Source organism: Arctopsyche grandis, chromosome 13 (assembly GCF_051622035.1).
Source record: "Arctopsyche grandis isolate Sample6627 chromosome 13, ASM5162203v2, whole genome shotgun sequence".
Classification (NCBI taxonomy): Eukaryota; Metazoa; Arthropoda; class Insecta; order Trichoptera; family Hydropsychidae; genus Arctopsyche; species Arctopsyche grandis.
This window is the reverse complement of record NC_135367.1, coordinates 2,023,517-2,046,674: the sequence shown is the minus strand read 5'-3', so window position 1 is coordinate 2,046,674 and position 23,158 is coordinate 2,023,517. Positions and strand designations below refer to the sequence as shown.

The 23,158-nt window shown below is 32.9% G+C and overlaps 3 protein-coding genes across 6 annotated transcripts in view; 2 read left to right on the top strand and 1 right to left on the bottom strand.

Moving 5' to 3' along the window:
- LOC143920792 (uncharacterized) overlaps positions 1 to 8,408 on the top strand; it is a 68,310-nt gene extending 59,902 nt beyond the window's left edge. For both annotated transcript variants that reach the window (XM_077443750.1, XM_077443749.1), the window contains exons 11-13: positions 622 to 888; positions 4,376 to 5,350; positions 7,854 to 8,408. In XM_077443750.1, the coding sequence (XP_077299876.1) occupies positions 622 to 888; positions 4,376 to 5,350; positions 7,854 to 7,914 (1,303 nt within the window). In that variant the 3' untranslated portion in view covers positions 7,915 to 8,408. The remainder of the gene's footprint in view (positions 1 to 621; positions 889 to 4,375; positions 5,351 to 7,853) is intronic.
- A 5,017-nt stretch (positions 8,409 to 13,425) lies between these two features.
- On the top strand, positions 13,426 to 17,190 carry LOC143920834 (protein-lysine N-methyltransferase EEF2KMT). The gene is made up of 5 exons (XM_077443816.1): positions 13,426 to 13,570; positions 13,691 to 14,014; positions 14,105 to 14,381; positions 16,264 to 16,485; positions 16,557 to 17,190. The coding sequence occupies exons 1-5, from the start codon at positions 13,511 to 13,513 to the stop codon at positions 16,667 to 16,669; spliced, it is 996 nt and encodes a 331-aa protein (XP_077299942.1). The 5' UTR covers positions 13,426 to 13,510; the 3' UTR covers positions 16,670 to 17,190.
- On the bottom strand, positions 16,591 to 23,158 carry LOC143920833 (shootin-1-like). 3 transcript variants are annotated; one of them, XM_077443814.1, is made up of 9 exons: positions 22,652 to 22,836; positions 20,864 to 21,169; positions 20,608 to 20,794; positions 20,401 to 20,528; positions 20,183 to 20,331; positions 19,813 to 19,970; positions 19,527 to 19,743; positions 17,750 to 18,191; positions 16,591 to 17,677 (listed from the first exon to the last, which is right to left on the bottom strand). In XM_077443814.1, exons 2-9 carry the CDS (start codon positions 21,156 to 21,158, stop codon positions 17,493 to 17,495), a joined length of 1,761 nt encoding a protein of 586 aa, XP_077299940.1. In that variant the 5' UTR covers positions 21,159 to 21,169; positions 22,652 to 22,836; the 3' UTR covers positions 16,591 to 17,492. The 3 variants fall into 3 exon arrangements, with proteins under 3 accessions (XP_077299940.1, XP_077299941.1, XP_077299939.1); XM_077443815.1 differs by lacking the exon at positions 22,652 to 22,836 and adding an exon at positions 21,244 to 21,285; XM_077443813.1 differs by having other exon boundaries at positions 16,667 to 17,677; positions 22,829 to 23,158.

Genomic DNA, 23,158 nt, shown 5'->3' with positions numbered 1-23,158 from the left:
AAATACACAAGCATACATACATTTTTTCTTAGGCATTAAATGTGGTCAGTGATCAACTCTGAATCTAGTACCGTAGGATCTATTTTAAATGTCATGAGACATTGTTGTCATGAGGTGGCTGAGTAAAATGAAACTCATTGAGCGGTTTTCAATATTGTTCATTTGGCGGAGCGCCACAACAAAGTAATTCGTTCGACGCCTTACATGTCACCAACCTCATCGTTCATTCTAGTCACGCATGCCAACCTAAGCATTCATACATGTATTCTTCTACATACATATGTTATATGAAACACATTAAAAGAAATAAACTATAATACTAATAAAACGTTGTGGGAAAAAATTAATAAAAATACAGAATAAATTCACAACGTCATAGACATCAAAATTTTTATTTTACTATACTTATTTTTAATCATAAAACTATTTTTATTTTCGAAATACATAGACAAACCACTTTTTTTAATGTAAAAAATCAAAAATTCTAAAAGTAACAGAACCAAAATAAACCGTCCAGGAAAAAAAATTTGGTTTTCATATTTAATTCTGAAACATTTGTTAGGATTAACAACAATTTATAATTGTAAATAATTCTTCTTCAATGTCTTGAACGAATTACAGATTTTTTGGTTTCGGTGGTCCGGCAAAGAAGAAATCATCTACGACGGCACCACCGTTGGGTCTGCTGCAGCAAGGCAGCGGCATGTCAGGAGCGACAGGATCAGTAGCAACTGGAACAACAGTATCAGCAGGAGCACAAGCACTGGCAAGACGACGAGGAAGTGACAGATCACTGTCAGGATCTGCCCACGAACTGGCCGTAGCCGGAAGAGATACCCACGTGCCACACTCCCACAGCCAGTCCAACCTGAGCGACATACCCTACAGGTATCTCCCACGAAAAGTGAACATACATAAGACTAGTAGATAGAGCAATACTCAACTAAGCGTCAATTTAACATTCTCTCAATATACATACATACATTCGGATCCTGTAAAAGTATTTTTATAATGGTGACGTGGAGACCCACGCAAAACTATCATAAAATCAGTAACGTTACACATTTCAGGGGTGATCTTCCATGTCAATCAAAACTGAACCTTGTCGCAGTGGACACGTATGTGTAAGTTCACAATACCACTGTCAATGCAAAATCTTCTCATATTTAGAGTAATGTTTAAACTTAAAGTTATGTAAGTGTACTAGAAAGTGTACAGTCGTTATAATTGTACTTCCTTTTTATAATATATATATATTGAAATAATGATGATGATGTAACTGTAATGATATTTCAAACTAAAACTTCATACTAAATGCAAGTGATACAAAAGTATACCTTCTCATTCAACAGCCGACAATCTTTAAGTTGAAATATTATTGTAATATCTCCTTAATAGTGTACCGAAGACGGTTCTTTACTGTTTATCTACTTATTTCTACTATTTTATTTTTTCCTACTCCTTCTTACATATATAATGTGACATACAATTATCTTCTTACAGTGTAAAATATCACGTTTAAACTGTGTACTTCAGATGCGTTTATTTTTGCACAATATACATACTCTTGCTGTGAAATGATTGATTTAGTAATCAAAGGGTTAAATAAATTTGATGATTGTTTATACAAAAGATAATACTAAACAATAGGCAGAATAACCTTATGATAACTAGTTCATGTATGTATTATATTTATTGAACGTATTATTGGTGTTGTAACAATTGTTATTTCATACTATATTAATTTATATTAAAACCTCTTAATAATATTTTCACAATCATATATGTATATATGGTGACACGACAGCTCGTACACAGATTTTAAACTCTTTCACAGACCGTCTGTTATCGGTGAACAGACGGTCTGTGAAAGAGATGGCTGCATACGTAATGGCATAGTAAACGAGATCTTGGTGAACAGACGGGGTGAGAAAGAGATGGCCGTATACGTAATGCCTGGAGCGCATCCTCGGTTTACGGAAAATCTGTGAACGAGTTGTCAGGTAACCATGTATATATGTATGTTGTTTTTATGTGTGATTGAGTGAATTTATTTACCACTTCGGTTTTCTCGGTGTTGTTCTAATGTTATGTATTGATGTGGTTCCGTCAATCTATGCACAAAACAATCTTTAAATCATTTGAAATTGCGTATTGTATTACTATGTATATTGTATATATATATTAAGTTACTCAATACGTAATATATTTAATTACTTTTGCACATAAATGTAATTTGTTTCGTGTATTTCAACTATAGCTTGACATCTCCGTCTTGTAAATGACAAAATAATTTTATTTACAACTTTGCTTGAGCATGCTTTTGAATTCTAAATTGTACTACTAACTAATTATTTCAGTCTTCTGAATATTATTTTAGCTAAACTGAATTTTTCTCATACGTATCAATCTATGGGTCCCCTGGGAAACATCAATTCTCGTTAAATGAACTCTCTGTTTCTATACTTCTCGTCTCGCTTGGTACTAGAATCATCATAGTAATTATCCCAGAAACATTTTCCAATATCTCTACTAGATTACGACTTATCTAAACTATAAATTAAATGCAAATTAATTATTTGAAATAAAATTATTATCCTAGAATTTTAAATTTAAAAGGTTTGGGTTTCATTACATACATATGCAGTGTATGACTACATAAAAGTAAATAGAAAAGTTTTAAAGTCCTTTATCTGCTAAATAAAAATTGCACCACTGATTTTTTAAATTCAAAATCAATATAATTTTTAAAAATATATACTCGTTTTAAAAATATAACCATGTTTTCGAAACTCTGGTTAAATAATATTATTACTGTATTTTCAATGTACATTTATTTTTAAAGATACATATGTTACTATATTGAATAATTCATTACTCAAAATGTTAACTTGAAGTTAATTTATGTAAGTAATTTACACAAAATATGAGTAATGCTTTAAAATATGAATCGTTATGGTATTTTTCTATCTACATATAATGCTTGTTTAATATTATAAATACTTCATATCATTTATCAAAACACTAAGGAGATTCTTTTATTGGGAGGTTTGCTAATATATAGCTATGTATAAAAGCGTTTACTATTAATATTGTTCGATTAAAATAGTCGACTTTAAATTCTTGCTACTTACTAACTATTAGTTTAAACCGACTAGCAATAAATTGCAACAACATTTTGATCCATCACCGAGCAATTTATCGCGCGATGAGTTGCTAGCTACGATATTTACTATAGCAGGTGATTCTACGAGAAATTAATTTGTTCGATTTTGTTTTTTTTTATAAACATACATAGATGTAATGTTAAACGACGAAGCATATTTTTTTCTGGCAATGTGATAATAAAATTGCAGTTGACAACAGAATCTTCATTCGAAAAGAAATCTCAGTAACGTAGTCGATCAATTTAGCATGCAACTTATCACTCAATGAATTGCTCCAGACTCTGTGTGAGGCTTATTTAGAGCTTCTAAGAGCCGGGCCACACCGAGCGACTTGCGAACAACTTAGTCGGCCGACTTGTCGCGACACCAGAAAAATATATGGAAATGTGAGCGACCAAGAAGTTGACGGGTGTAACCAGTGGTGCTATCCTAATGACTTCCATGGGTTTCCGGAAACCCATTTTTAAAAATCAAAAGTTTCCGGAAACCCGTTAGAAATCTAAAAATTCATATAATTTTTGTCAAAAATTATACAAATCTTGAAAATTGTTTTCGACGGTTACAACTTCGAAATAGTCGCAGTTCCAAAAATGGGGGTGACATCACTGGGTGTGCAACGCCATCTAACTGCATACATTGGTCTGGTCGCCTTCAACCAAGTCGCTCGCAAGTCGCGCAGTATGGTCCGGGTCTAAAAGGCTCTTTAAAGCCTCCAGCCTTAGGGCTGGGCCGCACCGTGCAACTTTGTCGCCCGACTAGTTACGCGACACGAAAATATGTATAGAAATGTGTGCGACAAACAAGTTGACGGGTGTGGCATGTCCCATCTACCTGCATGCATTGGTCTGGCCGCCCTCAACCAAGTTGTTCGCGAGTTGAGCGGTGCGGCCCGGCCCTTAGCCCACCTTTACATGGGAAGGATGGATTGGACCGGCACCGCGCCTACGCCGAGTACTAGGATCAGTGTTGTATGGGTGAGTATGCAATGTTTCACACATCCTGGATGAATCCACGACCGGTGGATTCATCCAGGACGTGTGACATTGCATACCCACCCATACAACACATCGACTAGTACCCGTACTAGTACCCGACTAGTACATCGACTAGTATGATGCTCCAAAGTGGTTTCTTAAATGAAATTGGGGAATTTAGTAATATTGAAACAACACAGGGGGCTGAATATAATTAGAATTGATGCATTCCAGGGTGGAAGGCATCAGCGGTGGCAGCAGCAGTGGAGCAGACGAAACAGCCGGAGCAGTGTGCCCCTGGGACGTGGCCGTACCGGAACGGCTGGAACCAACACCTCGTTCGAGGAACAACTCGGCGATCGACTCTTGCAGCTCGTCGTCGGACATAAGCGTGGCCATAGTAGAAGTATCGGAGAGATTGAGGCGCTCGTGTGGTTTGCCCCAACAGAGTACTCTGGATGGAGAGAAGCGAGCCCCGCCACCAGCTCGAAGACTCTCCGCATTTGAGCCCCGACGAGGGCCACCCTCCGTCCCCGGCTTGCGCGATGAATTCCCTCATTGCTCCTTCGACTCTTCGACTGTGACCACCCTATCCCGTGACAATGACAATGACAATAACGCTAGTGAACCTGACGAAGAAGCTCAAGTTAAAAATTTAAAGAAAGCCCCTAGTTTGCTGAAATCGTTCTCGGTGTCGTCGGCTGCCCCCATGGTGGCTCCTGTAATCAGTGTCAGCTCGGCCCACGACGATGTTGCTGCGGCGGCAGACTTGAACGAGGCCACCGAGCAATCAGCAACACGAATCAGTGTTGAAAATGATACGCCGCAGATTGTAGAAGAAGCTTCTGACTCACCCTCGACGATCGGAATGCCGTCGTCCAACTCGCTAACTCCTTCTCCTATATCTCCAGTTTCCAACACTTCAACGGCCTGCGAGACCTCCAGCGAAACGGTCGTGGACGAACCCGACGACCATTTGACTCCTCTCTTGACAGAATGTGAACGAGTGGTCGTTTTGGTGACCGCTTTTGCTCCTTTGGCGGAGTCTGAAGATGCCGCCGAGGAGGACGAGACCGATGCGAACCCCGCTATCGACTTCACCTCGACTACTACTGCTCTCCCACTGGCCGTAACCGATAACACTATTAACACGCAGCAATCCTTGTCAAAAGATGAAAAAGACAATGACGTTTGCCCGTGGGAAGACGAGTAAGTATTTTTCCTGATCAAATTCATTCAAAATGTACACACATTCATAATGTTTCAGTTATATAACTTTGCTCGCTGGAGTATTCCTCTCTATAGTTTCTGCATACAAAAACCAGTTTATTTGGGGTGCTGCAGTACTTCAGTGCCTCAATTCCCAAGCACGTTACTGTAATAATCCAATTTTCTGTAATTTTTTATCGCTCAACGCTTAAAGTCGAACCGATCTAGCATGAGACTTACTTAAAATGTATATGCTATCGCATTCACCCCCCACTCGACCTGCGATGACCAATTACATTTCGTTTCAGTTCCGCATTGCATTTTAGTCAAGAAATTTTAGTCGGTAGAATTTGACTTTTATTTTTTGTTAGTTTTGAGTTCGCGTTTCGTATTTTAAAATATTTACATTTATAAAAGTTTAATATAAAATACGTAAGTTGTTGATATTATTAATTTATTTATGGAATAAATATATATTTTATATTAACGGAAATTTATACTTTTTGGGCTATGATAAAATTAATTTCCAACGTCATTTTATGGACATAAAAACTTACAGTAATATTATTAAAGGCCTTGCATTGAATTATGTATATTGTAATCTAATATATAATTTCGAAAGAGACTTTGTATGTAAGTATGTACTTATATATCTTTGGTTGGGAATTTCGTAAACAAGCCAAAATTTCTATGACGACTAGTCGATTTTTTTTATTCAAATAAATTTAATAAAAAAACAAATGAATATTTACTATTAGATTCGCCATGTTTACGCCGTTTATATTAAATACTGAGCGAAGCCGGGTAAAACAACTAGTAATATTATATAGTTAAATAAGAAATAATTTTTAAAAAATAAAGAAAATATTTTGCGTCCTTACAATGTTACAACACATCGCACGAGTGGGACAGCATGCTCGGCTCGAATGGGACAGCAGTCTCACGCTACATCGGATCAACTAGAGTTGCTATCTCAGTTAACAACACAGCTCAACTCCAAGAAAGTATTAATATTTTAGCGTGGACGTGTAGAGGGGCTTCTGAGATCGGAGTAAAAACGCACTAGCAGTGGTAGAAGTATGTAGTTTATTGTTGTTCACCCATCGGCCCGCCAGCTCCGAATGACCGACGATCCAAAACCGCCCAATATTTATACTCAGGCGGTACTCTCCGCACAAAGAGATGATTGGTCGATGGGTCGCGAGATCCTATTGGTTCTTGTATACAACTCTTTCATACGCCGAGGCCTTTTTGGCGCGAACGCGAGATCAAGCGATCAGCGCTAGTATACCAGTAGTTGACGAGCGCTAATCAATATGTTACAATATTTGTATTTCATAATCATAATAATTTTCTAATCATCAACTCTTAGAAGTATGTCAGAGTGGAAAAACTTAAAGGTTTGAACGCACTAAGGTCTGTTCATACCTAGTCAGCACGTACCGACTTCAGCAGGTATCCGGCCGTACGAAAAGTATTCTTTGGTACATTTTGTATGGGTATATTCATACCAACCGTCACGTTTACGCCACGGCAGGCTTACAGCAGTACCCGACATTTCCTGTTCATACCTTACAGCAACATCCGTCAACGTATCGTATCCATTTTTTTGGTCATCGTGGAAATATACACGCGAATTACGTGCCATGAGTCTACCGCTTTGCTGTTTTGGACCAATTATCGATAGTGACAGTTGACAGATGTTCAATCTTTCGACATGGTTTTTGCGCAAATATTTAAAAAATATTTTTAATTTTTTTTAATTTTTTACGGAAATATTTAAAAAAATTTTGTCCATCATCCACAAGCTGCTTATACAGTGTCCAAAACTCTCCTTCGGTTTTTCTATTTTTTAACATGGGATGCACATCAAAACGCCTCCGTGCTTTTTATTGCCTTCTTGAGCTTCTTCTTCCAACAACAGCGCGATTATACATAATTTTTCGTTCGATAAACGTCGAAACATTTTTGCTGACTTGTATTCTGACGCGTAGCTACGAATGCACGTGTATGCATTCATATTGCAAGTACTCGACAATACGACGTAAGCAATATTGCGCCGTATCGTCATGGCCTCTAATGTATAAGTAAGCCGATTTTGCCTTGCACTCGGCCAAATTGCTGTAAACGTGACGTGACCGCGACGTGTAGGTAGATATGAATAGAAATGTAATAAAATGACATATTTGAAACGGAGTCGTGCAGTGCTGTTAAGTATGAACAGACCTCTATGCGTCAGTCGACCACTACGACACGATACGACATGGCAAAGTTGATACAAAAGGCAACTCTGTCGCGTGACGCGTAATGCGTGATGTCTCATACAATTTCAAACAAACAATATTTGGTCGCGTACTGACGTGTCGTGTCGTATCGCTCGACTGACGCATAGTGCGTTCAGACCTTAAAACGATACATGAAACTTCAAGTTGGTAACTCTATCGCATACTGTGTAAGTGTTGATCTTAATTTCATATATAAATAAATGTATTTTTAATTTCAGGGAAACATGTAAAATGGACACACCCTTTGTGAAGACCTATGCCACATTTGGATATTTATAATTTAAAACAAATATATGTGTATATTTATGTAATTCCTTTTCAATTCAAGTATACACTTACATAAATACATGATGTTGATTCTTGCTATATCTATCAAATATGTGATTTCCTGCATTACGTATTTAGGAAATGGTTACGACAAGATGAGAATTTCTTGGTTTAATATTGTTATATTTAAATTACATTTAACCACTTAATCGCCACGCGTATTTTCAATTTAAAAAACAAATACTTTTACTAATAATTAAATTATTTTAATATTTTTAACTTACATAATTGGTGAGTATACAACTTATATGACAATATAAGGTGTATAAATTACATAAAAATAAACGAAACACGTGTGTATCGTCCGCAATGACACAGTAAAGAATCTGCGTCCCACGAAATTGCATTTGTATATGTGTTTAGTGCCAACTCTTGACACTACCTCTTGAATAAATCTTTTTTTTCAATTTCATTAGTATCACAGGATATTTTTAGATGTCGCTGTGAAGAAACAAAAATTAATTTCGAGCCATAGCCTTAAATACGAAGGCGCGCGCACCGGTGCGCTTATGGCAGAACCTCTTGATATTCGCAGCACACATTCTTTACGACTCGTAGAGTTTGTCAGCTACATACATACATATGTACTTCATCGGCAGTCGCTAGCTAGTCCCTACATACATCGGTTTTCTCCCTCGCGCGCGATCTCACTCGCACGCGTTAGTTTGAAGTGATGGTCGCGGCAGCAAAAATGCCGCGTCACTTATGTTACGATGCTCTGCTCTATGGGGTGAGCACCGGTGCACTTGTGGTGATGAAGTGGTTAAACTTAGAGAATGAGGTTCAACGAGTGTAGGGAGTATAATACCAACCAGGTCTTCGGCAGCTTAGATAAAATCATATCATATTATAGTCATTGCAACAGATAATTAAAATATGTTTGTAGGCAAACTTGTATGTGAGGAATTGAAGCTTTGATATGTCATTTTATTTTCACTGATATATGAAAAGTTTTTTTTTAACAAATATTATTGTTTTTTTTTTTTGATTATGGATGAATAATTTTAATGAGAAGTCTAGTGCATTTAGTGTTTCCATGAAGCTCACTACAAAAAGAAGTTTGAGGCTGTGAAACGAGCCCTTCACTTATGTTCTCGCCCTTTTCGTCTGAACTTCATGGATCCACTCTGAACCTCACTGCACTATGCGGTTGGCAGATGACGACAACCATGATACAGGTGCCACTATATATTAGAATAAGATTTTATTATTACAATGTCAAAATTAGTTGTCAATACATAATATACATATATATGTTTATTTATTATACTTAGATTAAAATTAAAAATACATATATATATATACATATATATATATATATATATATATATATATATATATATATATATATATATATATATATATATATATATATATATATATATATATATATATAAGGCAATTACTTGTCTTATTAAATTACTAAAATGTGTTAAATGTAAGTGAAAGAATCTTTCAAATGCAAAAATTTGCACCTCATGTCATTCTCCGACGTCGGTGATTGATTTGGTGAGGTGTGCTGCGGACTGCGGAAACATTGCAAAGCATTGATTTCAGTAAAGGGACATTGAAAAACATTGATTTCATTGCAAAACATTGATTTCAACCAGCGGCGGGGACATCCAGTAATCCCAGAGTACATACGGAATGTAATATTCAATTTATACGGTGTGAAAAGAGGAATGGCATAAAGTTACAGATCTGAATGATTCATTCAGAGACGGAGAGGTGTAAATTTTTGCATTTTTAAATTTCTAATTAATTGTTTAATATCAAAATATTATATTACATTTATGTATATTATCTGTTTGTAACCTGTATTGTGTAGAGTATTTTAAAAAAATACATATATTATATAAGAAATATTAGATTCGACGTTTTCTGGGGGAGATTAATTTTAATGTGTATTACATAATAGTATTTTATTCAGTGCACTGCGGAAAGGATCTAAATGAGAGCTGCAAATGCAAAGTGCTGAAAATTCGCACGCATGCACATTTGTATCAATTTATGGATGGTTCTGTGTGTGTGTGTGTGTTTGTCTGAAATATTGATAAACGTAACGTACACACACAGTAATTATATCATTATAATATATACATATGTATCTATTATAAATTTGCTTTGTTGAAAAATATATATACTGTATTTGAGATGTATTATTTATTAATTCGTATTGTTAATGGAGTGTATGTACTTTATTAGATGTATTTTTAAAAGTATATTATAGCAAAAAAACGGCCTTGTATCATTGTTGTTGCATCGTTTTCAACAAAACTAACTGTTGAAAATCTGGTGATGATGTGTTGATTATATTTGGTAAGATCTTTATAATTGCGTTATGATTTGGAAGGTTTATAAATTGATTTATTACCAACTGTTATACGTATAATGTCAGATTGCACGCATCAGTGAAAATAAAATGTGTATTAACACTCAAACCTACATATATACAACAGTTCTTTCAGGAAATGACAATTCATATGATGAATATATGTAAGAAATCTTGACTTGTCAGACCATTACGATGTTAGTAAGCCAACATTATACCATCTTACTTGCAGAACTCTGAATTTTTCGTTTGATTCGTTGACTAAATCATTTCATATTCGTCTTAATTAGAAAAATCATGGCGATATGCAATTTTTATGATATTTACGGTATATGATCCAGTTACCCGCATATGTATCACTTAATCCTTACCCCTCACCCTTTGCCCATCCACATATATTTAAAAAAATATGCCATTTAAAAACATATGTTACATAGGCTGTGATTAAAGTAATGTATATGAAACGCTATCGAATCGAAAAAAGTTAAAATTAATAGACGTTGATGTGTTCTGTGCTTAGCAAAAAAAAAATAATGATGATGGATGATGTCTAATTTATTGTAATAAATAGCAAGAATCAATTACTTTATATATATATATATATATATATATATATATTTTTTTTTTAATTTTTTGACAATATTTAAGTAAAATTATTATTGATAATTCAATTCAAACAAGAATAAATTTGAAAGAAAATTATTTAAATTGAAATGTGGCACATTTCCTTTATATTGAAATACATATATTATCTTTAAACGAATATGAAATTCAAGAAAATGTTATTGTAATAATTTGTAAATCTTAGAAATTTAGTAGAAGTAAAATTGTGGTATTTTTTTCTATGTCTGTTTAAAAAAAAAGTAAAGGCTGCTAAATTACATAACGTAAAGTAATTTCTATATTTTTTAGAATTTCATTAAATTATAAATTATAATCTTGATGGCATTTTTTCTTATGATATTGTTAGTTGATATAATAAATTACAATATACGTGCTCAATATACTTTAAAAAGTGGAATTTTTAATAAAAAAAAAAAAACATAAATATACAAATATGTATTGTATTGTTATAAAAAGGCTATTTTCATGAATATTGCATTGGTTTATTTAATTTTCACAAAAAAATATTGGCAGCCTTTTGACTAAATAGCGAACATTTTATGACCGTATAAAATACATACATACATAGCAAATACCATATGAAAGCTTTATATGTATATATATATTTAATTTTTTAGCACACTTTACATTCTGTATAAAAATTGTTATTGAATACATTTCAATATATGAACGCACTTTAATACAGTGCTATATTCTTAAAATTTACAATGATACTAATCAAAAAAAAATTACAAAATATCAAATATTGAGTCAACATCACATCACGCCGATGATGATGAGTATTGTAATATGTAAAAAAAAAATAGTACATTGTATAAAAGATACACATTCAGTGTAGATATGTATTTACATAATATGCGAATAGCTAGACAAATAATTTAACTATCAGAGTTTTAATATGAAACTATAAAAATACCATAAAATAACATTTTTTGAACAATTCCTTAAATGGTTTTGTTATCTATTGTATAAATAAATTTAAAAAAAAACCAAATTATTAAAGGAAGACGATCTGAATATTATAAATATGTAATCATTATATTGATCTTCCTTAAGTTGTTATTGGTAGATATGCTTTTACAATAATAATGCATTTGTGGCTTAAATAAAAAAATAAAAATGTGTGTATATTTTCATTATTATTTCTTTATTATGTTTTATTGATATTTATTTTACTATAACGAATATTGAAACAAATATTGCCTTAAATTGAACATTGAAATTTTGATCATTTTGTATCCATACCTTTTCAACAACTTTCAAATGATTTATTTTTATTATTATTTCTTTTTTGGACAAAAAAACGATCATTGTTTAGAAATGCATACATATAGTACTACATACATTGTATTGATATTTATAAAGAAATAAAATTAACTTAGTACTATGCATAAAACTTCACCGGTTGACATAATAGAAATAATAATGAAATATATATTCATCCACATTAAAGTATTGTTAGATATACATACATATATATTGTTGACAAAGTAATTGTCGTTAAAACTACTATGTGAGTGTAGACAAATAAATGGCCTAAGGCGTTCAATAAAATTTTCCTTTGATGAAAATATATTGAAATCTAAACTCTATACATTAAATATATAAAATACGATTCGTATAATTTATTCCTTTCACATTCTTAAATTACAATAAATATTAACAATGCATTTATTTTATTATCTTTGTTTTTTTGTCTCAAATTCGTAATATTATGTATTTTAGAATAGGTTATCTCAAATATGAATACTAACTTTATAATTCGAATATTTTTAGACAGTATTTTAATTAAAACCTTTTTTCATATTATTATTGTTTTCTTTTACAAGTATGATTTTATTTTTGTAGTTTTAATTATATTTTTAACATAAACGAATTATTCAACAAAATATATTATTATTACAAACTTGAGTACCAATTTTATTACTACATATATTATTTATTTATTATGATCTTATATTTATTATAATTATATATTGCTTACACACAATTTATAATGAAAATGCCATTTCAGCATGCCTTATTTACATTGTACAAAGGGCTTGCAATCGTTATCACAAATGCTATTTAACCCCAAATATGTTGTTAATTGTTGAATTTCAATAAATGTTATAAGTATTGTTTTATGCATTTACATTTTTTAACTTTCGCTTAGTCAATATATTTAGTCAAATGCATAAAAATGCTCATAGTTCTTACATATATATCAAATTTATCGACGATAGATAAATTATAAATACATATGTGCTAGAAATATATTCTAGTGTTGGCACATTGAAATTCAATTTAGTTTATTAGTGACATCTATATATTTATTCAAATTAGTTGTAAAAGATCGTCAGCAGACTATAAGACGACATCTATATATTATTAGTATAAACAAATTTCAATAAATTTTACAGTATAGAACATTGATGTACGTTTAGCAACGTATGCTATTTAAATAAAATTCAATAGATGTCACTTTATGAAAATAATTTAAAGACCTATTAAACAATATTACAACTAGCAACACTTCAAGCACATGGCAGCACTGATCTGTCATAAACGTCACACGTTTGTTTTGACAGCTGCGTTAGAGGTTATGCAGTCATGGAGTTGTTATCTCGTCAAGTATTATGCTGCACACCACTACCTCAACTTCATCTTAAAGTTAGACTCATAAATAAAACATATTTTAATTCATTGAATAAAAATTTATTCAAATACCAACATTAACCAAAGCATATGATGTATTTCATATAAAATTAACATACACTCACTTTATTTTAGAAAATCTTGACTAATATATCATGGGACGATCAAGTCATCTTACTCACCAAAACCGTCAAACATCCGATCATCGCCGAGAAACCTATAAGCATTACCTATCAAATTGCTTTCATGAAAAAAATCATCGAATTTCTCACTGAAGCGCAAATTGAAATCCATGACGACATTTACGACACACACTGTCAAGTATTACTGAAGGATAAATTAAAGAATAGCTATCATTATAAACATTACAAAGTCTCCGACGATGACTCTTCTATTATAAGCTTGAAGGAAAATTCTAACTTGATATCCGATGGCACTACCGGATTACACACATGGGAGGTTAATATAAACACATTTGTATTATATGATCTATTATATTTTCCTGAAAGATGGCAGCTGATAATTAATTTTAACATATCTTACTTTCAGGCATCGGTAATTCTTTCAGAGTGGTGCATGCAAAATGCTGAAAGTCTGTTTGATAAAAATATATTGGAGTTGGGATCTGGTGCAGGCCTCGTCGGTATCTTAACATACAAATTATGCCAGCCGAAATATATGTGTATGAGCGATTGTCATGAGGCCGTTTTGGGTCTACTCGAACAAAATGTTTCAATTAATCAGGATGACGATGACGAATGTTTAAATTTAGCACATGGAAATGCTATAATGCAAATGTCGAAAAGGAACACGACCAAACGCTTAGGTAATGCGTGTATTCAAATTGATATTAAATGCATGATTCACGAACTGTGTCATCTGCATGAATCACTTATGCAATAACCAATCATAATAGCCTCAATTTATATAAACGACTCTTTGAACTTGATACAATTGTTCGTCAATATTAAGTACCTACTAGTATTAACCCTTTGAGTGCTGACGTCTTTTCGGTTGAAAGTCTGCCACGCTGAAAGTTTCGCCAACATTTCCAACTAGAATTATTTAGAAATCCAGTAGAAAGCAGGTATAAAAGTTGTAGCTAATCAAAACAAACCCTAGATAACTACCGCCGGGGATTTCGAGTTTTATAAAGTTGTGTTTAGACTCTCTAATATATCTTGCAACAATATAAAATAAACAAAACAAGTCTATTAATGAATGTATTCTTCCAAAACTAGTTCCATCCTCTTCATTGTTGTTAAAATGTAATACTCACAATCTAAATGCCAAGCCACAATGTAAAATACTCAGCAGTTAGGGATTTCCATCGGGAAATTCTGCTATGGTTATAAATTCAGAAATTCCGGTGTAAACCAGTCTTTATAAACATTGACACGGATTACAAGACCCATGTTCAATGCATTTTTTTTCAATGCTACCTGGAAAGGCTTAGCTGGTAGTATTCTTGTTTACTTTGTACATGCTCAAAGTACAACGCCTGTCGGCGTATTTCAAGTCCATGCACTTGTTGGCAAAACGCCGATTAGCGTTGGTCAGCATTCAAAGGGTTAAATAAAATTAAAATTAAAAGAAATGTGTCGGTTCTGTGTTTGATCTGCACGCGATCGTATTTTTTTAAAATACCTTTAAAATATATTTATATTTAATTGATTAATATGAAGAAAAAAAATGGTAAAAACTACCTACATATAATCAATATAAAACACCAATAGAAAAATGAATTAAAGAAATTTTCAATAGATGGCGCTTAACCTTTCCACCGCGTCCACCATGTCCTAGCGAACATGCCCTCAGCGCGCGAGACACGCATAGATGTCTTGGAAGTTCCTACCTGTATAAAAGCCGTCTATTGTGTTAAAATTTTATAACTTGGTTGAAAATATTACTAAATGTATACTTTACCAAATTCAATAGATGGCAGTAGTCAAAAAAAATAAATATAGGTTGTAAAATTCAAAAAAATATTACAACCTATATTTATAGTCGAAAACGCGATAGCAAAATCCGCAAAAAAGCAGCCGCGTACAGGGCATGTTCGCTAAATTTGGTGACGCGGGCAAAGGGTTAATGCCCTGAGACTTGCCCTAGAGGAAACATTGGTAGCCAACAGTATATATAGAAGTTTTTTCGTGATCTGTTATTATATCCATATATTTTGACAGTGTTTTAACTGTAACGTATGGGTCTACCTCACGGCACCGAAAGTGAAAAGGTTGAAAAAGCAAATATCGGAAGGCAAATATCGAAAATCGAAAGATCTTAAGTCGAAAGATCAAAAAAAAAAGGGTGCATGGTAAACGGTACTATGTATATATAATAATATATCAGTGGCATGCGGTGAAATTATCTTTCTTTTTGTCATACAGCCTTGTTTAATGTGCGCGCGCAGGATACGGGAGGAAAAGCCTATTCCTCTTGTTCCTGTTGTATCCTGCTCGCGCAAATTAAGTGAGGATCTACAACGGGGGGATAGAGACTTTTACCGCACGCCACTGATATGCATATATACTAACCGTTTTTCATATGTATGCATGATAAACGAATATTTTCGACTTTTTCACGGTCACCCGTGACGTACATATGTCGAATCGAAACGATTATAGTACGGCGAGCGTTATCGCACACAGACACACCCACACACACACACTGAATAACGCTCTTATATATATGACATTATATTTTAGGTATAATTAAATTGCCCTGGGAAGAAGTTGAAGACTTCCCTTCAAAGACTGTGCCATATCCTGATTTAGTAGTCGCTGCTGATGTTGTATATGACTCTTCAATTTTCCAACCATTGATAGGAGCTTTCAAATATTTTCTCAATGCCAAAAGAAAATGTGAAATAATTCTAGTTAACACCATCAGAAATACAAATACTATTGATTTATTTTCGAAATACTTAGGTTTGTAGCCTTGTTATTTTAATATTCGTATTTCTAATCGTTTTACTAAATAAATGAATTCCATATTTCAGAGGAGAGCAACTTGGCAATATTGAAAATAAATCAGCCGGAACCTTTGCATTTTTATTGGCCATCAAATTTAAACACAATAATATATAAAATTTCAAATAAACAACAAATATAAAATTGAAATTTTGTTTATGTCTTTTCATTTTAAATATCAATAAACACAATTTTCTTAGAAAACTATTACAGATTATATTATTATGATAATTTTATTGCTGATGATGAACTTATATGAAATTGTTTATAATTTAGTGACTGGTAAAAATACCAGCAACCTAAAATTAACATTTAATTATTAGAAATTCGAATTATATGTACATAATAATATGCCTTGCGGCTTAAGGCTAAGCCCGGGGGATGATTTAAACATGTAATGAATGGCGTTTTAATTCTGGAAAGTTTTTAAATATACATATATACATATGTATACATAGTATTACGACAAATTATTAAATGAAGTCACTGTTTAATTGTATATATTAAGATAAGTAAGCTCGGTATAACAAGACAGAAAGCGAAACACACATGTTCTTATCTATGATTTGAATAACAGTGGTGTAAATGAAGAGATTAAAATGACAATGTTGTTAAAAGATATATGAATGTTACCCAAAAAAATATAAGAAAGATTACAAATGGAATGACTAGAAAAAATCTATGGTTATGTTCAGAACAGAATGGATGTACGTTAAATGAGCTTACATATATTCATGAATGTAGATAATGACGTGCTTTTAGCATTAACAATCTTTTTATATACTCAAAAGACGCCGAGTGTATCTGTCAATAATTAAATATTCGTTTAAATATTAACCTTAATATAAGATTTCATTTTCTAGAATAATTACAACAAGATTTACAGATTGTCAGATTGAGATTTAAAAATATTTCTAATATATGTACATACATTATAAAAAATAAAATACGGTCATAATAATATATCAGTCAACGCTTTTAGATTCTTTAACTTCTCTATGGCTTTTGGGACGTCTTTTGAGCGTGCCGAGGATGTTGCGCAGCTCCACCAGAGCGACGGGCTCTTCGCGTGGTTTCTTCTCCTTTTGTCCCGTCGACTTCAGTTGGAATCGACCTCCTTTAATTTGATTCACAATTTCGTCGATAGCACCTGCAAATATACATATTAAGTCTTCAAGAAATATGAAATTAACATGCTGAAAATGATTCGCTCGGTTTTTACCTCCGCTCGGTTTTGCCGTATTCGGACTGTTATCCTTGATGCCTAGGATATTTGCCATATCGGCTATTGCATTGCTGTTTGTCTTTGCGTCTGCATCATATACGGCTGTTCGTGGTGGTGGAGGTGGTGGTGGTGGTGGTGGAGGAGGTGGAGGTGGTGGCGGACGAGGAACAATACCCGGCATTACCATCGGTTTCACCTCAATCATATTCAAAATCTCCGGTTCAGTCACGTTAGAATTATTCTCTATATCTCCTTTTTGACTACTTTCAAATATCGCTATCTTAGAAATCATAGATTTGCGCTTATTGTCATGATCTTCAAGTAACTTTTCAGCTTTTTCAGCGCGTTCAATTGCCTTCCTCGCATCCTCTTCGGCCAGGTTGAGTTTTTCTTCCAATATAAACATTTCATCGCTCGTCTCCTTATCCAATATTTTTTCCTATAAAATAATTCATATTATTATTATTCATATATTGAAAAATAAACAGACAACAGATGTAGAAATGCATAAAAATAAAGAATAAATGTAACAAAATAACATCTGAGCACAATTATAGATTTTTACAAATTACATAGACAAATGAAAAAAAGAATAAAAATTAAAACAGTGCATAACTGAACATAAAGTGATATAATATTGGATAAAGAATATATAATAGAAATAGAAATGGATCAATCAATCAAAAATCTCCCGATGGCAGTCTTGAATTGATGCAAGGAAATACCGAATAGATCAACGTCATTCAGCTCCCCGTTAAACATACGATAAAAACGCTGTAGATAGGAATATTTTAGGGAATTGGTTTTGAAAGGATTAACCGTTTGCCCGCGGCCGTCTTCTATGGAAGCTTTGGGCGACAAGTCTGTAACGCGGCTGTCTTCCATAGAATTTCTGAACTTTGCACGGGATTTTCAGCCTTATATGCGCCTATTTCAACTGTTTTAAGGTTCAAAATTGGTTTAATATATTACTGAGAGTTGAATGCCATCTATTCAATTTGCTTAAAATGAATATATACCAGTCAAAATAAGTTTTTTGTGGAACCATACTGAAACCTCGTTTATGTGACGTCACGTCTGTTGAACAATGGCGACGATACGTCTCAATTGTATGAAGAATGATTATTTGACAATTAATCGATAACTACGAGATATATTATGTATTTTTTTGTTTAAAATAATACTTTATGTGTTAATTAACATATCTGGTTACTTGAGTAAATATTAAAATCTGTATTTAAGGTCGAAAACTCGATTGCCAAATTCGCGAAAAAGGTGCCGCGTACAGGGCTTGTTCGCTATATTTATTGCCGCGGGCAAAGGGTTAAGTGAAAAGAGTGCAACGTGTCTAGTATACATAACTGGGATCCTGAAACCAAACTTCGTCAATACATTGGGGTAATCAAGGAAACCATTTAAGAGCTTAAAAAGGAATGTTGAAAGGAAGGAGAGCTTGAAAGGAAATCGCCTGACGGAAATATTGTTAAAGGATAAGAGTTTTAATATATCGGGAACAGTAGTATGGGCATAGATAGGAAAAGGGTAGCGTAAGGATTTGACAAATTTTAGTCGTTCTCTTTCAATACAATTAATATGGGATATATAAAAAGGTGATCAAATAATTGAGGCAAATTCAAGGTTACTTACAAGAGAAAAATAAAGTAATTTAAATACATGAGGATCATTAAAGGGTTTAGTTGAGTGAAGTAGGAATCCAAGAGATTTATTCATATTATTAAATATACGTGAAAATATGATGAATCTGAATACTAACTTGTAATTCAACAATTTCTCTTGTATGCGAAATTCTTTCTTCTTCTATTTGTGCCCTCAATTTTTCAAGTTCGTTCAACAGCAGTTCTTGATTTTGCAGATGCATTTCACTTTCTTCTGAGCCTCCTTTGTATTCTGAAATAGTCTCCAAGTAGACGGAACTCCTGTCTGCCAAAACGTCTCGTTCTTTTCGAGTAGATTCGATTTGACATTTCATTCTAAAAAAATAATATTACAATCAAGACATAATCTAGTCATAAAATAAGATTATCAATAATGCAACTTACAGGTTTGCTTGATTTTTCGATTGTTCTAATTGATCTCTGAATGTTGCTACTTCGGTGGCTAAATGTCTGGCTAGTCTTTTAGTACGTTCATTTTCTTCGGTGACTTCATGCAAACGTTTTTCTAAAAGAGTGCTATGCTCTCTCTCCTGCTCCAATTCCTAGAATCAAAACAACGATAAGCTGATTTTGACATATACTTTATAGACGTTGAGTCGTACAAATATAAATATTTGATCGTTTAAAATGTTATCGAAAAGAGTTGTGCAAACTTTCATTGGGTACAAATCTTATCATTCAACCAACATCGACTATTTATTTTTTAATTCAATATACATATGGAAAAAATCACTACAAATAAAGTGCAACTAACCTGTGTGAGATTAACATTCAATTCGGTGGCTTCAAATTCTTGAAGTTTCAAAGAACTAATTTCCGTCTGCAACCTGGCAATATCTCGACTCAGTCCAACAACTGTTTCTCTCAAACCATCTAATTCTTCACCTCCGCTGGATTCTGATGCTGTTCAATTAATAAATTAATACAATAGCCAAAATAAAACATATGTTACAAATGCTTTTATATTCATACCCGCATCGATGGCATCTAAGGTGTCCCAATCTTGTAATGCTTGAGGAGGTAATCTTTGCAGAAGGGCTGCTGAACGTCTTTTCAATCGCCTATTTTGTTGATACCATTGTCCAGCACTTTGCATGGCTCTGAAATAACCCAAAATATATTTAATTTGTTTCATTTAGGTACTCGCTTCAAATAGAATCAACAATAATGTTTCAATACTTGTGCATAGCTTGTGTTTCTACATCGTATTGATTTTTCAACTGGTCATACTCTTTATATACTTTTTCCGACACTGCTCTAAGTTTACTTAGCTTTGCTTCTTTCTCTATTAATTGATTTTCAATCTGTCCATTCCGCTCAAAAATCAATTGATATCGTCGTTCCAAATCATTATATTCCCTTAAACCTGTAAGCGAACATTCATTTAATACATAATCAAATATATTACGCAAAATACTAAATAAAGAATGCTTACTCTTTTCATTTTTAACCAATAAAGCTTTGCACTTTTTGTCGGTATCTTGATATTTAATTTTCCATCGTTCGGCGTGGACGCTGGCGGTGACTGATAGTCGAATATCTTCACGAGACGACGTCCTTGACAGTGATTCTTGGAAGACTTTCAAAGACGACGAAAACTTTGAAGAAACCGGACTCGGTTGTGGACTGTTTTTACCCGACCTTAGTTGAGGTATCTTACTTCTGACCGACATCGGTAAACTGTTATTATTGCAGGTATCTTCAGACGACAATAATTGTATGTCGTTCATGTTGAACTGGTCTGTAAAGCGACATTCGCATTAATAAATAATCGAAGGTGACTAATAAAGTATTAAACGCGCATCGATATTCCACTTAAAAATTCGATATGGTGCTTCGTGTTATTAGAAATGTATTTCGAACGAAACTCAATAATGTATTGTTATTGTTCGGCCTATTTTCAGATATGTGACAATGATATATAATACATACGTATGACATCAGTTTCCTATTTGATAACGTTAACGTTAGTCGGAAATCCGTATGTCAAATTTATGTTAAATTATTGTCAATGTCTGATAAAAAGAGTAAACATGATTCGACGTACGATTTCAACAAAAATCTAAATCACCTTGATTAATTTGATTATGGAATCAGTCGATCAGAATTCATATACAAATTGTATTAATTTCAATATTAATTATATTATATGTATATTTAATTAGCATTTTATTTTTAATTTACCCATTTAGATTTTAAATCTGAATAAGCAATATGTTAATATTGTAATATGCTATCTTATCTTAGTTATATCAAAAATGTTAGTTCAATCGGATAATAAATATACATTAAATTAAAAAAGTAAAAAAACTAAAGCAGCACAATATCCGAGAAAAGGATATATATTTGATAAAATAATTCTTCAAAAAGGTTTCAGTTGTATTACACTATTATTATTTAAATCCAATGCATCTAAAAACAACAATCTTCTTGATAATCTGATATTTCAATCAGTTTCAATTGTAAATAGGTTTTTGAGCTCTTTTTCCTATTATGCTGTACATTAACATTAGAATAATATAATACTATGATTACTAATCAAATTAAATTAAATTGTAAAATAGAAAATGATCAGTAGATCAATAGCTATTAAAATACATATAAGATGTATTGTGAACATAATTTCGTAATAATAAAAAGCATTTAAAAATCAAAAAAAATCAGTTTCAAAGGCAATTCCAATATATTAATTAGCTTCGTCCGAATAATAACCCCAGATATTGTATTAAACGATAACATAGTTTTGTAAAAAGGATACAAATCACACAAGAAATATTTTAGCAAATTTGCACAAATGTATAAGTTTGTTTTTTTACATTACAAAATATAATCAAAATGATACTCATTCAAGTCGAATTGAAATCGTTCGTGGAAATTAATATAAATTGATTTTTATATGATAAAATATTTTTTTACTTGGACAGTATTTTTTTTATATTTTATATATCATATAAAATTGTTTAAATAAATATTCACAAATTATTAATATCAACGTCAAAATTTATTAGTAATTATATTTGTTGTATTTTTAAGTACTGACCAAATACTGCAATATGCATATTAAATTCAGTAACAGAGTGAATCTAATAAAAAGGTTGTAAAACGAAATAAGTAGTCAGCAAAATATAACAATTACTAAAATGAAAACAAAGCGCAACACGCAAGCAATGGAAAATTTGTCTTTTCGTTTTCGCTACAACAAAGATAACACACTCCAACGAACCAATATAAAGATTTAATCAATTAGACACTCATAATATAGTCTCGGCACGCGTAAACCAGATTCTCGGTGGGCGAAACCAAACCGAACAAGTGCACAATATAGTAAAAGGTATAAAACAATACGTGTTGTGCGCGTCACAGATCGATATAAGGTAAACAATGCAAACGTCGAACTCACCGGGCAGAACAAAGAAGTGCAAGTGTGCAAATGTGAAAATGTGCGCATGCAATATTTAGCCAGAAGCGATGTTAACGATGTGAGGATGTCAGACAATATGGTGTTGGGTTTGCAGTGTGGGTTTCGTTCGTTTCCAGTTGGCGACCGCGCCCCTCTACATCGGCTGCACTTTTCCCTCCAGCTGCTCTTAACCTTTTCTATCGCCTTTCAAGACCAACGACCCTTGTATTTAGTCTGTACCACTATAGAATGCAGCAGTTTCGTTTTACAATACTACTACTGTAATATGAACAAAAAAGGTCTACTATCTTCAGAGCTACTGCTATATCT

Bases quoted from the DNA above. Each gene is read 5' to 3' on its own strand.
- LOC143920834 (XM_077443816.1), top strand. From the start codon at position 13,511: ATGGAGTTGTTATCTCGTCAAGTATTATGCTGCACACCACTACCTCAA. The intron at 13,571-13,690 runs GTTAGACTCATA...ACTTTATTTTAG, and splicing joins TACCTCAACTTCATCTTAAA to AAAATCTTGACTAATATATC. The intron at 14,015-14,104 runs GTTAATATAAAC...TCTTACTTTCAG, and splicing joins CCGGATTACACACATGGGAG to GCATCGGTAATTCTTTCAGA.
- LOC143920833 (XM_077443813.1), bottom strand. From the start codon at position 21,158: ATGAACGACATACAATTATTGTCGTCTGAAGATACCTGCAATAATAAC. The intron at 20,529-20,607 runs GTATTGAAACAT...GGGTTATTTCAG, and splicing joins GAAACACAAGCTATGCACAA to AGCCATGCAAAGTGCTGGAC. The intron at 18,192-19,526 runs GTTAGTATTCAG...ATTATTTTATAG, and splicing joins GAGAAATTGTTGAATTACAA to GAAAAAATATTGGATAAGGA.